The sequence below is a fragment of the Apium graveolens genome, chromosome 2 (assembly GCF_009905375.1).
Source record: "Apium graveolens cultivar Ventura chromosome 2, ASM990537v1, whole genome shotgun sequence".
In the NCBI taxonomy this organism is placed as follows: domain Eukaryota; kingdom Viridiplantae; phylum Streptophyta; class Magnoliopsida; order Apiales; family Apiaceae; genus Apium; species Apium graveolens.
Window position 1 is genome coordinate 9,823,158 of NC_133648.1, and position 16,009 is coordinate 9,839,166.

Sequence of the window (16,009 nt, forward strand, 5' to 3'; positions counted from 1 at the left end):
AAAAATATATTATGAAACTATACTTTATAAAAATTTCAAAATACGTGCAAATAATAAACGTATAGAACCCAATGCGACGGAGGGAGTATATTGCTACAAATTATATATTTTTTCGAGTCTTCTCATACCACCTTTCTTACCAAAATTAAATTTCTTTTATTTATTTTGCTTGAATTATCAGGCGGGTGTTTCTAAGAAATATATATTCTTCATGTTTACATTTCACCTTATAATTTTAGCTATATAGTGAGCTCTCAACTAAACACAATTTAAGTTGATAAATCATTTTCGAAACTAGAAAGATATTTATTATTTAAGCAATTGGACCCGTCGATTAAAAATAATAGGATGCAACAAGAAAACATCTCTAATATATTCTATTATTCTATGTTAAATTAGCCTATAGCTAGAGTCGACACCTCGTACAACTGCACAATTGACATGAATTTTTAATTTAATTACTCATACTTAAACCTTAATTAATCGGTATTATCATTATTTTATATTTTATTCTTGTCGCCTCTTTACACTCAACTATCAGGGGAAGGTGTTTAGATACTTAGTTAAAAATGTGATTAACATGTCTAATAATTGTGTGTTAACTACTTAATTAGATGTAATAATGGTTGTGAGGGTTGTGAGGGGTTCGAATGGACGATGCAAATTAAAAGTGCAAGTATTCTAATGTTTAAAATTAGTGTGTGATTAAATAATTGAGACAGTGTGTAGAGATAGACAAGCTTCCTAACAATGTATTAAGACATTGAATCTGACGACATTATTAAGGAATCTCACCTAATAATTAAGGTTCTAAAACACACTTATGCTATGTTCTAGATATTTTTTAGTTGAGAAGAGAGGAGAAAGGATGAGAGGAGAACAGAAGATAAGAGACATAGTAGAAGAAAACAAATCAGTACTATGAGTTTGCATAAAAAATGTGAGAAAATGATCAAGAAAAAGAAAATAATGTAAAAGATATCTCCAAATCATTCTCTTCTCTCTTCAAAAAACTAGGGAGTACGACTAGAAGAAAAATTTTAATTTTCAAACTCTGGAGAGCCTAGGAGCACGAATGCCATGACCAAAAGTTTAATAAAAAAGAGCAAATTGAGCCAACGTTTTTCGTAAAAGGCTCAAATATGGGCCGCCGAAAAGATAAATGAGGCCCGAACTCATTTATCTTTTAGCTTGTTAGCGACATGGGTTATCTTAAAACAAACTCAATGGCATATTTAGGCCCAATTGACGGTCCAGCCCTTATTGTAAAATACCAGGCCGAGTAAATAGATAACAACAGGCAGCCCAATCGTAGGGCTTGCTGAAATAGACCACAAAACAGGATATATCATAAATTTCTCATTCCCTACATTATCTAATGTTTTGGTAAACACAGTTGCAAACTCTTGAAAGTTGCGGTACCTTGACAAAGCATCAGTACATTGTGAATTTAGTGTGTAATCGTAAAGCCATAATAAACCTGATTTCGCGCAGCATCAGTATATTGTAAATTTAGCTCGTAATCGTAAAGCCATAATAAAACTTGTTTCTTTGAAATCGATGATTGTAAATTTGGTGCGTAATTGCAAATGCATAACTAATCCGAATAGTTCATTGGTAACATACCTGGAACTAGATATAGGTACCCAGTTCAGCATACCACTTGAGATTACAAAAAAGAACATAATTGCTAAAGCATTATAAATTGGAGAAAACAGGCAAAGCAATAGCCTCTCAACTCTTAAGCAATAATTTTCACCCCAAAGAGCATCACTTCTTTCACAGGTGCTTTCCCAGATCCAGCTCCAGCTGCTTCCAAGTCCTTGTCTGCCTGTATCTTCGCGAAGTGCCTAACATCTGCAATTCCTCCAGCATTCTCTTCATTCTGAAGATCTTGCACTCCCTCTGAATGGCTAGAAACAACAGTGTCCCCCATCTTACCACCAACTTCCTCGACTTGCACTTCATTAGCATTTTGCACATCAATCATAAAATATGTGTCAACAACGGATGTGTCCTCAACACGCTCACACTTGAAGAAAATAACTTCGTCCCCGGAGCTCAGGTCCTTCTCTTGCACAAATTTGCGCCAGCCCTTTGATAAGGAATAAGATTTGTTTTTCCTCCAGTAACAGTACCGAAACTTCCACAGTTTCATGGACTGGTCATAAAAACCTAGCTCAACATCATTGATTGGTCGCTCCTCCAAACTTGACTCATCCTCATCAGGAATAGATGGGAAGCAACCAGCAAATATCCTCGGAATAACAAGCTTGTCCGCTCTGCCTACGTCAGTACGAGTAAGCACCTTCCCAAAAAGTTTGGTGCGTATACACTCCTGTTCCCCATTCACTTGGGGAACATTGACAGAACTGGACGAGTGGATACTATCAGTGCTGGCCTGTTGCAGAGTAAGCGGGTCATGTTCACCATTGTTTATCCCTTGCAAGTATCTTTTGCAGCCTTCCATCCAAATGTTGAGGGTTGTGTTCTCATATGCTATCACAGCTTCCTTCTCCGATCCAAATATCCCTAGGAGAATCCAATCATTATTCACATAAACATATGCTGCCCATTTCCCATTTGGTAGAGCAACGACTCCCTGAGAACTTGAACTACAGTTCCCATCCAAATGTCTTGCACGCTTGTTACAGGATTGGTTTTGTCTTGTACTGTTTGAACCTGAAGCTTTCCCAACCATATGTGCTGTGACATTCAAGAAACCTTTCATCGTTCACTGCAATCACAGGAATATAAGTCATAAAAGTAGGAAATAACGAAGAAATAGCAAAGTCAAATAAAATATTATGCTTGATAAACTATGGGATGCCCTTCCATGAACTCATGTTGAAGTTAATTGTAATTCAACTACACAACCCTCACAAATACCAGGATAAACCGAATACAGCTTACATCTTCAGTTAGCAAAAAGGAAAAAGAAAACATCTAGTACACACACTATATAAAAATGTCAATTGTTTGGTCTGCATACTGAATTTTAAGAATAAAAAACAACACATAAACAGTGAACTGCAATATTTAGCAACTAAAAGTAACACATCTTCATAAAAATCATGGCATGAAAAGATCAATTAAACTCGCCTGAACTAAACATAAAAAGAAAACCAGGAGAGGAAGAAAGTGACCTCCCCCAAACAAAAACAATGGAAAAAACGATCTTGACATAATCAGAGGGTGAATAATGGATACGGAAAACGGCGTGAACAAGCAAACATATGTAAAGGGGAAAAAATGGGAAAGGTATAACACTGTAATTTCACATGTATTGTTAATTATGAAAAGAAACATAAATACATAGACCCTATTGCCTAATACATGAACAAAACTAAATCTTAAACATGTATTTATAAGCTCAATGACAACACTACTTTCCAGACTGCAGATCATGCATTTACTTTGCAAATTTACTAACCACCTCGATACAGATGCCCTACTACATATGGTATGGTGCTTCTCATACTTCAAACATGCTTCATATGTGTAAGCTTCCAAATAGAATAACCACAAGACTATATCATAAAATAGAATGGAAATCTATGAGTAATGGATAGACTCGAGAATGCTATATCAATAAAATGAAAGCCAAAGCCTCTTTTTTGTACAATTTATACAACTGACGCCTATTTTTATTGATCGAAGAAGTGAAAACGGACAGATAATCTTGCAGAACAGATGACACATTAATACACTATACCAGCGTGCTGACATTCAATAAAAAAAATATTAAATTGTCCCCACTGATACCAAACCAAAATCATTTCGTGAGGCTCACATGTTTCAGTTATACAGATATCTGTGTTCGTATCTCATAAATACCATTTTGAAAACCTAATCTATGGTTGGCTTATATAAAAAAGCAATCACATGGATAAAAGTAGGAAGAAAAAAAATTGAGAGCAAATACGAGGCTGTATCAGCATTTTTACCGAATATGCCAACATTTCTCGGCAAAAAAAATCAGCATTTAGCTATTCATGCTACTAGCTACTAATAGATGAATACCAACCATAATAATTAAGACTATACATATATCTATAAACATGGTATATAAGAAGACTCGGACCAAAATAATGGGAAACGAAACTTACATAGTTTAAACAATTCTTCACAATTTGCTAAGCTCAGGGTCAGATTTGTTGGGCGGCTGGTGTGTGGAAAATACTCTTCTCTGGTGCGTGTATATATATAGAGAGGGTACGCACAATGTGACCGTTGTGGCTTTACGAAAACCTCAAATTTTGCTTTGTTACCAAAGTAGCCGCTATCGCGCGCTGAAAAGAAAATTCAAATTTTCAGTCTAGATGCAAAGGAGCGAACTTAAAATGTTTGAATCAAAAGAATTTTAAATCAAAAATAGAGTCAGCAATACAGAAAAGGATTTGAATGGAATATCAAATATTACATAAATAATTCTGATTAGGAGAATTACATAAATATTTCTGATTAGGAGAATCAGTAACGTTTACTAATCATATAATCCAAAGTCCGATTCTTTACATAGTAGCATCATTTTCCACTTAAGTACCATGAATTACAAAATATTTCATACTAATTTTGTTATCTTTAAAATTCTCCTTATATCGTAAATCTCAATTTTAAGGTTAGCTATATATACATAACACGGAATGTGATTCATCAAGATAGTAAAGCAGTTAGGCAAACGCAAATGCCTAAATAGTTCAAAGAAATAATGAGCATTATTGGTATATAAATCCATATAGCTACAGTGCATGAATTACAATGATCGTACATCATATATGCCACATTTAAATAACAATGCTTGAAAATATTGTTCTTCCTTGTGCATATGTATATAACAACAAATATGAATTGCCAACTGGAAAAATATGATTAGTCAGGCCACTTAATGAGCATATGCACAAACACATGTATTGCCTTGATTGCCACATCAATTATGAGAAAACACCCCTTCCCTTGACAATTAAAACAAATTGAAAGATCTTCAAAGCTGATTCTGATCACTAATCAAAACAAATAAAGTTTATAAAACAAAACTTTCTTAATAAGGATGTTACCAATTCCAGGATAAATAGTACAGTCACACACTGACAAGTAATAACAATTGCTAACCTTTAGTTACTGATCAACTTAAGGCCAAAATCCAACACTAACTTAGGTTGTAAAAGCTATACAGACCACTTTCTGACAGGATCAAGAATCTAGGAGTAACTTAATAACTCAACAAAATGTAAAACGAGCAACAAAGAGACAAGCTAACTATTGTTTGATTATTTAAGCATCTAACTTGATTCTGGGTGGGTAGACATATAATACTTAACAATATCTTACATTGTGTTGGAATATAGCATAAAATCCAGTTGGGGTCTTCCTCTAACATCTTCCTCTAACACCTTAAGGTATATGGTGTTAATATGGTGTTAGATGAGCTGGTTAACATACTGCTAATTTACTTAACAGATAACACAATCTTTTACTTGACAATTAACACAATACTAGTGATGATCAATTGGTATAACATACTTAAATTTTATGAAGTGCACGGTCTTGGATAAAATATTAATTAGGAATGTAAATCATCATGGATATTCACTGCGCATAACAATGATTTCCCCAAGGCCCCAATATTGAGAAAGAAAACAAGAATTTCACGGTAATAATTTATTAATTTTTAAGCAAATCGTTACTTTGATTATGCTTTTAATATATACTAATTGGACTTTTACACTCTAATAAGATGCATATATTTATGAACTATGTAATTATGATCTAAGTAGAGGGATTTGATAATATATATCGAGTTATCCCGAAGACGACTAGTCAATGCGTAGGTACTCGGGCGCTGAGAGTCTCGAAACCCGACTTGTCGTCGACTAGTCGAAGCGAAGGTCGCCCAATAGTCTCGAAACCCGACTTAGGGACTTCATAACTAATACCATGGACCAAATGACGGTACACAAGAAAAATTTAAAGATGAAAATTATATGAAGATAGATGACTTTCTTGATATTTATCATATTGATATTTTTATTTGCTTGGATATGTTTGATATTTTGAATATTGATGTTGGTGCTAATTTTAAACTTATTATTCTAGTACTTCTGATTTATTTTATGAAACAGACCTCTTTAGTAGTATTATATCAAATCTAGTAATTATATGTATGATGAACACTTTGTCAACTTTTTACGACTAGTCAGGCGATTGGTCGACTAGTCTTCTCGAGTACCATACTCGGGCGTACTCGGGCATCGAGACTCGACTTGGCGCCGTGATAACGATTTATCGACATTAGAAATTTCTGTCTTAGAGCCGCATAGAACTCACTACTTGATATAACTAAAAAAATAATTTTAAAAAATATCTAGCCATTATACATTTACATATATTCTCCAAAAATATATGAAGGACCTAAGCCTATTATTTAATCAGGATCATTTGGTACCACACCTGATACCACATATCCTGGCAAGTAAAAAAGTTACTAGATCTTATTAATAAGTAATTCCGATAAGGGCATATTTATATGACCTATGATCATGCATCTCGATTCCCATGTTTATTATAACATACCCAAGGTTTACTAATGAAACTTTGAAGAATTTTTTATAACGAGTATCTTTCCTATTTACAAGATCTCCACCACCCCAAGTATATCTATACTATATTATAATAGACGAAACATTAAAAGTTTGGTAGTTGGCCGGTCGGTACTTGCTGAAATTACTTATTTACCCTTAATTAATTATTCTAATTCTAATTGGTTAATCAGTCAATTCTAATTCTAATTGATAATGAAGTCAACTTCCTCTTCCAATTTAAATTTTATTTCATATAAAACTCTATATCACCGTTACTGATATTAAAGTCAACTTCTAATACTATCTTTAAATTTTGATTCATATTTAGTTCTATACTATTCTAATTGATATTTCGGACTAAAATCAGATTAAACAATATAATGTGTCTCGGGTTAAGATAAAATAAATACCACTGATCCTGCTAAAACATTTTACTATAGAACTATGATAAACAAAATAATATATATTATTCATCGAAGATAAAAAATTATATAATTGATCCAAACTAACACAAAATTATAATCAAAATATAATTTGACCAACTAAAATAAAATCATATATACTAATTATCGAGACTAAAACAAAATTATCTTATTGATCCGGACATAAAAATTAAAACTAAACTAAAAATAATTAGTTGGACTTGGTCGGAATATTGAGCCTGTGGCTAAGATAAAATAATGTAAATTTACTGATCCGAGATAAATCCAATTAATAACAGACTAAGCATAATTCGTATCCTATTGATACGAACTAAAAGTTTACTTTTATTAAAACATAATTATCTCTTTTAAATACGCATAAAATTATCTCTAAAACTATATGTTCAATCAGTACTATTATCTTTTTCAAATAGCTCTTATAGTTAATCGATTAAGTAATAAATTCTCTAAAATAATATTTGTGTAGAGTCCAATGGAAACATTGTATTTTTACTCTTAAAAAAATTATAAAATCGCTATGATTATATTTTTCCCGTATACCAAGGCTATTACTTTAAATAAGTTTAACTGTTCAAAAATAAATATGAACATATACGTGTATTAATATAATTATCATCAATTCATATTATTTATAAAAAAGTAAAAATAAAAAAAAATAAGTGAATAAATTTAAGAATTCAATTCAAATATTTTTTTGAAAAACATTATACAATAATAAAAAAGATTTAAACATCCGTGCATCGCACGGGTTTTAAGCTAGTATACATATTATGTTCATAACCAAGGAACTTGGTGTTTGTTTTCCTCTCATCTCCTAAAGCAACTGAATTCACGGCCACCTTGACGTTTCACTTGCAAAACAGATCAAGTCCAACAAGGCTATCCTATGTTAGCTATGTATTGAATTTAGTGCGAGTATTCATGAGTATTAGTATGTACATCAATACACTGTCAGATTTGTATATATGAAAATTTAGGGAAATCTATCACATGAACAATATTGTACTATAAGCGTCTCAATATAATACATTATAAAGGCATCAAAATATTATACTATTTAATGCACAAAATAAAATTATCAAATATTTACAACATTTAAGTTAAATTTTTATGAAGGTGAAACTCCTTCAAACTACAATCAACAGTAATTGATTATGTTTTACACACAACTTTTAAACATCTTTAAAGGTCCATACCGCATGAACAGTGCTAAACTCAGCAACATATATTCCAGCACAACTAATTCAATGTCAATCTACTTAGGGTTAGCAGCTATCAAACATAAGACCTGAATTTAGAATTCATTCAGAAAAGCATTGGTTTTTAGGTTTAAAAATGTACTATGTCAAGTCACATCAAAGACACTTTACTATTCCCAGAAAAGCTGTATATGGCCTCTATGACAAAACTTTCCATTTGTTTCTTTCTTCTATAACTCCATGGATAATGACATCCCTTCTATTCCACTTTTTTAATGGCCAGGTTATCTTTCCAACCATATCTTCCTGATTGTACTATATTACACACTTCTCAAATGATTAATCAATGTAAGACAAAAATAGGCAAGTTGGAGTACAAAATGAAGGACTTGATAACTTGACAGGGCTTTCTGCTGAAATGATGAGCTGGTATCCTGGTACACAATGATATCACTAAACAATAACTGATATTTACAACGGACAAAATACACCAAGTCCGTTGAAGATGAGTTTATGATGGAAAAGAAATATCGAACAGGTGTTATGGAAAGTTTGTTATTCAGTCCCAAGTAATCAATCCGGCACAAGGCAAACGGGCCCACAAGACAATATAAAATGTTTCATTGGTAAAATGCTAAGACTAGGTGATTAGCTACCATTATTCACACAAAGAATAGGCAATGGCTGAAGACAACAAACAGAATGCATACTTCAGAGAAAATTTCGACTCCCGAGGCCTGGATCTTTGAGTATAAAGAGTTGTTCAATAAAACTGAACGAATATTGAACAACTATTTCTTATGAAATTGACGTTCAATACAAAAAATTGATAAATTTTTTGTGTTACCATCTGAATTAACGACACTAATTTTTCCAAATATGATTTTGTTGTAGGCCCTAAGATGAATTGATTTTCAACCATCTCATGATAATCAATAACATACGCTTTGCAGTTTGCAAAAGTCCCACACACATATACATATATATAGAATTTTCTATGATCAAATTCAATGAATAGCCAAGTTAGTTGATATTTAAGAGGTCCTGATTAGAAATAAAGATTGAGATGCAATTAAAATTTAGTTTCCCTGTAATTCTGCAAAGCACAATAAGCAAACAACATTTAATTAAATTCTTACTACTTGATATAGTTGTTAAAAAACAATTGTAAACGAAGAAGGCCAACTTGTTATAAAGGCTAGGTTAATATCTGATGGCCTCTCCCTCTCTCTCTCCCTCTCTCCCTCTCTCTCCCTCTCTCCCTCTCTCCCTCCCTCCCTCTCTCCCTCCCTCCCTCTCAATCCCCCCCTCTCCCTCACTCCCCCTCTCCCTCTCCCTCTCCCTCGCTCTATCCTTCTCCCTGCCCCTCTCTACCCCCTCTCTACCCCTCTCAATCTCTCTCTCTCACACACACACAAACGCGTGCGCAATCAAATACCTATTATTTGTATTAAGTATTGAGTATAATGAAAATAATGATGCAATAAATTAGCAAAAAAATAATAATGATGCAATATCCTAGCTAAAAGAACTAAGAAACTCTTTAATTAATTCAGAAGTACTATCCTGCAAGGATCAAAATCTATCGTTTAAGAAAGAATGATCACAATCAGAACCAACGGAGAATGTAGGTCATCTCAAAGACAAATTTAAAAGATCAGGAATAAATAGTACCACATATTTAGTAGGCATTTATAAGTGATGAAATTGAGCATGTTACTGAAACACACTAGTTTTGCAGCACCAAGCAAAAAGCCCCTAACAATTATTCAAAAATATTCAGAGGCCTAGATGTTCATGTCTTACTGCGCAGACATGACATTTTAACACATACATGTAACAAATTATTTCCTTGTTATCTGCATAATATACTAAGCAATAACAAATTAATAATGCAATCTCCCAAGAAAGGTTGGAAGATTTCTTATCAATTAATGAGGTACTAGCAAACTACAAACGTTTTCCAACTGAAAAGTTTCTAATAAATTAAGAAGTAGCTAGCATATATGCCACATAAAAAGCATCTATAATCATATAATCGCTTATCTAAACACACCAGAAACAAGATAATACAATTAGTCTCGAGGACAGGTTCAGGAGATTGCCACTTTATTCATTTGCATGAAATACTGAAATATAGGTAGGTTCTATTAGTTTTTGCGGGCACCAAACCATATATGAGTCCCCAACAATCAGAAGCCTAGTTTTTATTTTTAAAAAGATGGCTACACTTTTAGAAGTGCAAATAAAGTTTGTTCACCATCTAGAAGTATTTAGAATTATGGCACTTATTCTCACAATTTGGAAGGAGAAGGCCCAAAATCTCACAGATGTTGTAATATGGCCTTTTCTACCACTAAAAAACGTTACTAATACATGCGTTTATAGTTAATGCATAATGAAAGTGCTAGCACAGTGGTTTTACTATGTACTTCGGAGCTCTATGCGCTGAGTGACCAGGTTCGAATCCCCCTTTACACAAATTTATTTTTCTGAACCAACAGCAACACAAACTAGTTTTGCAGTGTCTTTAGACAAACACATAAACTAAATGCGTTTAACTGTTAACTGTTAACGCAAACTTTAAATACGTTTTTTGCATTAATTCATATATCAAAATAATTAATTTTTAACAGTAAACGTAAGAAATAATTGCGTTATTTATTTTAGATAGAAACGCAAAAAAAAGTTGCGTTTTTGAGTGATAGAAAAGGCCATATTCCCGTACTTGTGAGATTTTGGGCCTTTTATTCCCAAATTGTGATATTAAGGGCCATCACCCAAGTATTTACAAGGCCAATATAACAAGACTGGTAATTGCCAAAAATTAAAGATATTATAATAATATCAATGCTATATGATGCCAGGATAAAGAAATACACACATGCCCGCACAACAGATATTTAACAGATAAAAAACATATCTTATACTGGATTAAGACCTTCCTACAAACACTCTCAACAACAAATTCGAAAGATTTTTAATTTGTCTTCGCAAACTGAAAAACTGAAAGATGGAGAAAACCAAAAGAAACATTTTCCTTATTTTATCTTCTTTTTTTTGCTAAATGAAATTTTATATATTCTTTTTGTGCCAATAAATTTAGGATTATGGGATAACCAAACTATCTCTATCCCATTAGAGATCATGAGTTTGAATTCTTATGCTTTATGTCAGGGGTCTTCTACAAAAACAATCTTTAATTACTTTAATTTCTTTCCTTCTATCTGTGCAGGTAAACTATAGAACGTTAATTATCAAGGAATGTAGAATTAGCTATTGGTTCTATATAAAACATGGGCTAATATATACGAATATGCAAATATATATATATAACAATAAATGTTAGAATGTTAGAATTTAAGTAATAAAATTGATTAATTCATGTATATATAACATTTTTAAAGGTTAAAATAGGCAAAGAAGGTGTAAAGGACTAAAGGGAGAACTTAAGGTGTGTGCTTTTGTCGTATAGTCGATTTTATTACGAAGGACTGTGCTGAACATATAGTGTCCCAGTATTAATTTCGGATATTTAAATTCAGGTCATACTGAAAGCACACATAGCCAACATAATAATTACTTTGTGAAGATAGAACTAAAAGGAAAACACTGTCACCAATGTTTGAAAGACAAGTCAAAAAATAGATAAACAGCCAAAATATATACTAAAAGTCTTAGGAGGAAACAAATTGCACAAGTACCTGATTGTCTACATTTCTGCATTAATCTGGAAGAGATGGGGTAATGAAGCTGGTATCTTATGTATTTTCTGCCCAACACTAAGCAATATGGCAGTTGTATGAACAAGCAAAATATCAACACTGAAACAAGAGTAATTAATTACAGTAAGTATATTATCACAAAAATTAAGTGTAAATAGCTAGGGCGTGAAAAGGGAAATACAATAATGAACACAGAAAATCGAAGCTTATAAATATAAGGAATTGAGATAATTGCTAACCTGCTTGTGTACAGAAACAATGCAGGAAGATGGAAATCATAACAAAAACTGCAGGTGTTGTCGTGATTTGATGCGTATACTCCCCAGAATCATCGGAAAGAAACAAAACAAAATTAGGCATAGCAAAATTTGTTGATTTATACAAATGGATGGAATCAAAATCAACAAGATTAATAACATGCATTCACAAAGCTAGTTTGCAAATAAAGGGAGAGAATGAACAGTAGCAAAAACAACTATTCAGAATATTCAGCATCAAGAAATTATACACACAACACATAAAAAGGGGGAATAAAAAAATAAGGGTATAATAAACCGTTAGAATCGTTAGAAATTAGAAGTAATTAGAGTAGGGGGAGGGGTGTACCTTAATTCTTTATTGGAAACCGGAGATCGGAATATAGAATGGGTAGTGTAGTACTTGTTGTATGTAGGCGTAATTGCTACTGTAATCAACAAACAAAGGTACAGTTCAAACTCCAAAGAAGAGTTTGCTAGTACATCCTAACTTGCTTATATAAATATAAAAGTATATGAAACACAAACAAACAAAATACTATTAAACAATTATATATATGTGTGTATCTAACTTGACATGAAAAGACTTCATCTTTATCTTTATCTTCTTTTCTTTTGCCTTTCTCCTCCCCTTTCCTTCTTCCATTTCTTTGAGGGAGGGAGGGAGAGAGAGAGAGAGATTTTTCTTTGTATATCTGAGGGAGGGAGGGAGGGAGGGAGGGAGGGAGGGAGAGGGAGAGAGAGAGATTTTTCTTTCCTTCTCCATTTCTTTGTATATCTGAGAGAGAGAGAGAGAGATTTGTTTCCTTCTTCATTTCTTTGTATATCTGAGGGAGAGAGAGAGAGAGAGAGAGAGATTTTTCTTTCCTTCTCCATTTCTTTGTATATCTGAGGGAGGGCTAGAGAGGGGGGATTAGTAATGAAAAAGGAATAAAATGAAAAAAAGGGTGAAGGGGGATGGATAAGGATGGAGGGACCGAGGGAGACAGGTAGTAGGGGGGATGACTGTAGAGGGTGGGTGTGCTGGTGAAGTGTAGACCAACCAAGTGCTTGAGATACTGCAGTCCTGCGCACTGTAACAAGTTAGTAAGTAGAGGCCAGAGGGGGTTAACAGGTGGTGTTGATGCATTGGGGAAAGTAGCTAAGCTAGCGGATTAAATTAAAGTTTAACCAAAGGGAGATGCATAAAGTGTATAGTTGGGAAGGAGGGGGGTGGGATGGGAAATGCATAGGTGACAGAAAGAGAAGTGAGCACACGTACACACATGTATATTCATTTTTCTTATACAAATAATGTCTCCCTGTGCTCACTCTCTTCTGTCAGCTCTTCTCCCTCTATCCCTCCCCCCTCCTCCTTCTATAACCTCCTTCCCCATGTACTAGTGCATGTCTATGTATTGTGCACGCGTATTCACACTGCAACTAGTTACTAGAACGCTTATTCACACTGCAAGTCTGCAACTACCTATCTACTTATCAGATCTAAAACCAAACACTATTTTTTAAGTACCATCTCCACCCCCAATCTTTTTATAGTCACAGAGACTCTCCTAGTACTGTAACCTTAATTATAACCTACCTACTACTTGAGAAACAATTTTAGGGTTTGCTGATAAATAACCTATTTTACTGGTACTACAATAAACACACACACACATACAGTAAAGTTTTGCTTCACTATTTATTTGTGTCATGCACTAGTATCTAGCTAGCTACTTGTATATATAGGGAAGACTAAAGATGGAGTAGAAGGGTTGAATAAATTATAAGTGGTTGGTTAACAAGTAGTAGTAGAAGGTTGAAGAAGAAAGGAGAGTTTCGAGTTAATTAGGCCACCACTTGTTGTTTGGATTGTTCGAGTGAGAAATTTAAGGGCTAAAGACATCAAGCCCGAATTGTATGGGGGAAGTGGTGGGGTTAGGACTTCCTTTGAATGTACTGCTCCATTCTAAGAAAATGATAAATAGGAGACGTTCGATCATTAAATTACTTTTGCTTCCGCCTTCGTTATCATGCTCTACTGGGCTTGTCGAAGACTCATTGGTTAATCCTGTTTGGATCAGATTCACTAACATTGTACTACATGTTTCTTGTCCCTTTGCCTTGGACTATTCCAAAATGACAAGTTATTTTTGACGAACAATAATAGAATTCAAAATTTGTTTCAAAAAAAAAAAAATAGAATTCAAAATAAAACTCCCTTCTTTTTTTATATTTGGTTTGGGTAAAAAATATGTATAAAGTAGTGAAAAGAAAAAAGAAAATTGGGTGAAGTGGTGGGATCCATTGATTTTTAATATATAAAAATGAGATAGTGGAGTAAAAGTAGTGTGAAAGAGAAGGAAAAGTGAGAAAGTGGTGGGAGCCATTGACAATTTTTGGTAAGTTTTGAAATGTAAAGAATTGGATGAGATATCACAAAAATGAAACGGTAAAGAAATGGTTGGGGTAGAGGGAGTATGTCATTTAACTTTATTGCATGCAATTTTAAGGCTTTGTTTGATAGTATTGTTGAAAATTGCTCTCCTATGAGAAAAAATATTGTCAGAAAAATTAGATGATTGTTTGATATATTTTTTTAATTTATGCATATTTGAGATATAATATATAAAAATAAGAGAAAGTTTGATTGTGAAATGATAGTTAATTCTTGCAAAAGCTGAAAACTTTTTTTTCCAAAAGTACGGGGACATATTTTTGCTAACAGCAGTTTTTAGACCAAAAACGTTTTTTCAGACAGTAGTTTTTAGAATTTACCAAACATCTTTCCAACAGTTTTTCAGCAAGAAACTGTTGTAACTGTCTGCAAGAGCAAATACCAAACGGGGCCTAAGTCCTTTGACCGTATAGATAAATTAATATTTTTAAAATATTTTTTTAGTTATTTATTTTTATTCATAAAAAAAATTGAAAATTATTATTTTAACTATGCAGTCAAATCACTTGGAAGTGTGTGCACAAAAAATTAAACTTCATATAAAAGATATAAAAGAGGAAGTAAAAACAGATAAGTCCTTAGAGTGAGCTATTTTCTAGGGCTATACTTAAATGTATTTAGTTAATTTTTTTAGTAACATTTATTTGGATTTCAAAATTCTAGATGTGTTTGATTCGAAATTCAAAATTTTTATTAAAATTTAGTTGTATTCAACAAAAAAAATTAAATAAAAATCTAAAATTTGATTAAAAAAATCTATTCATAATCTAAAAAATTTAAAGTTCATTATATTTTTGAATTTCAATATTTAATATGGATTGTGGACAATGTATTAAGATTTAGTGGTAAACAAAAAAAATGAATTTTGAAGGATCTTAAAAATCAGCCAATTTGTTGGATTTTGTAATCCATTTATTTTTTTAAAAAAATCTCACCCTAGAATTTTAATTGGATTTAGAGGGGTTAATTTTAATCCAAAATTCTAAGACATTTTTTAAATTTATAGGTATTTAATTATTAATTTCAAAAAAAAATTAAAATATCTAGTTACTTGAATAATTCAATTTTCACGATTTCAGCAACGTGAAGAGAGTTAGGGGTCAATAATTTATTGATCGGTCGCATCATCACTTGAGCCTTGAGGTCGCTTCATTACTGGAGTTGACGGACTTGGTCAACTTCACATAGACATAAATGAATGTCCCCCATGTAACTTCATATTTTCATTGGTTTAATCATTTTATTCCCAATCAAAAATGTGGATATGAATTTTCATTTATCCCATCAGAACTACTAAAATTATATGTTTATAAATTATATATACTAACCTAAAATCCGTGCGATTTACGGATTATTTTTAATATTAT

General features: G+C 32.7%; 1 protein-coding gene across 2 annotated transcripts; it reads right to left on the reverse strand.

Moving 5' to 3' along the window:
* Window positions 1-1,543: 1,543 nt before the first annotated feature.
* On the reverse strand, window positions 1,544-14,067 carry LOC141706903 (AP2/ERF and B3 domain-containing transcription factor At1g50680-like). Of its 2 annotated transcripts, XM_074509788.1 has the most exons (6): window positions 12,778-14,067; window positions 12,555-12,633; window positions 12,188-12,266; window positions 11,928-12,047; window positions 4,110-4,292; window positions 1,544-2,737 (listed from the first exon to the last, which is right to left on the reverse strand). In XM_074509788.1, exon 6 carries the CDS (start codon window positions 2,729-2,731, stop codon window positions 1,742-1,744), a length of 990 nt encoding a protein of 329 aa, XP_074365889.1. In that variant the 5' UTR covers window positions 2,732-2,737; window positions 4,110-4,292; window positions 11,928-12,047; window positions 12,188-12,266; window positions 12,555-12,633; window positions 12,778-14,067; the 3' UTR covers window positions 1,544-1,741. The 2 variants fall into 2 exon arrangements, with proteins under 2 accessions (XP_074365889.1, XP_074365888.1); XM_074509787.1 differs by having other exon boundaries at window positions 12,188-14,067.
* Between the last annotated feature and the right edge of the window lie 1,942 nt (window positions 14,068-16,009).

Coding starts and splice junctions, on each gene's coding strand:
- LOC141706903 (XM_074509788.1), bottom strand. CDS start 2,731: ATGAAAGGTTTCTTGAATGTCACAGCACATATGGTTGGGAAAGCTTCA.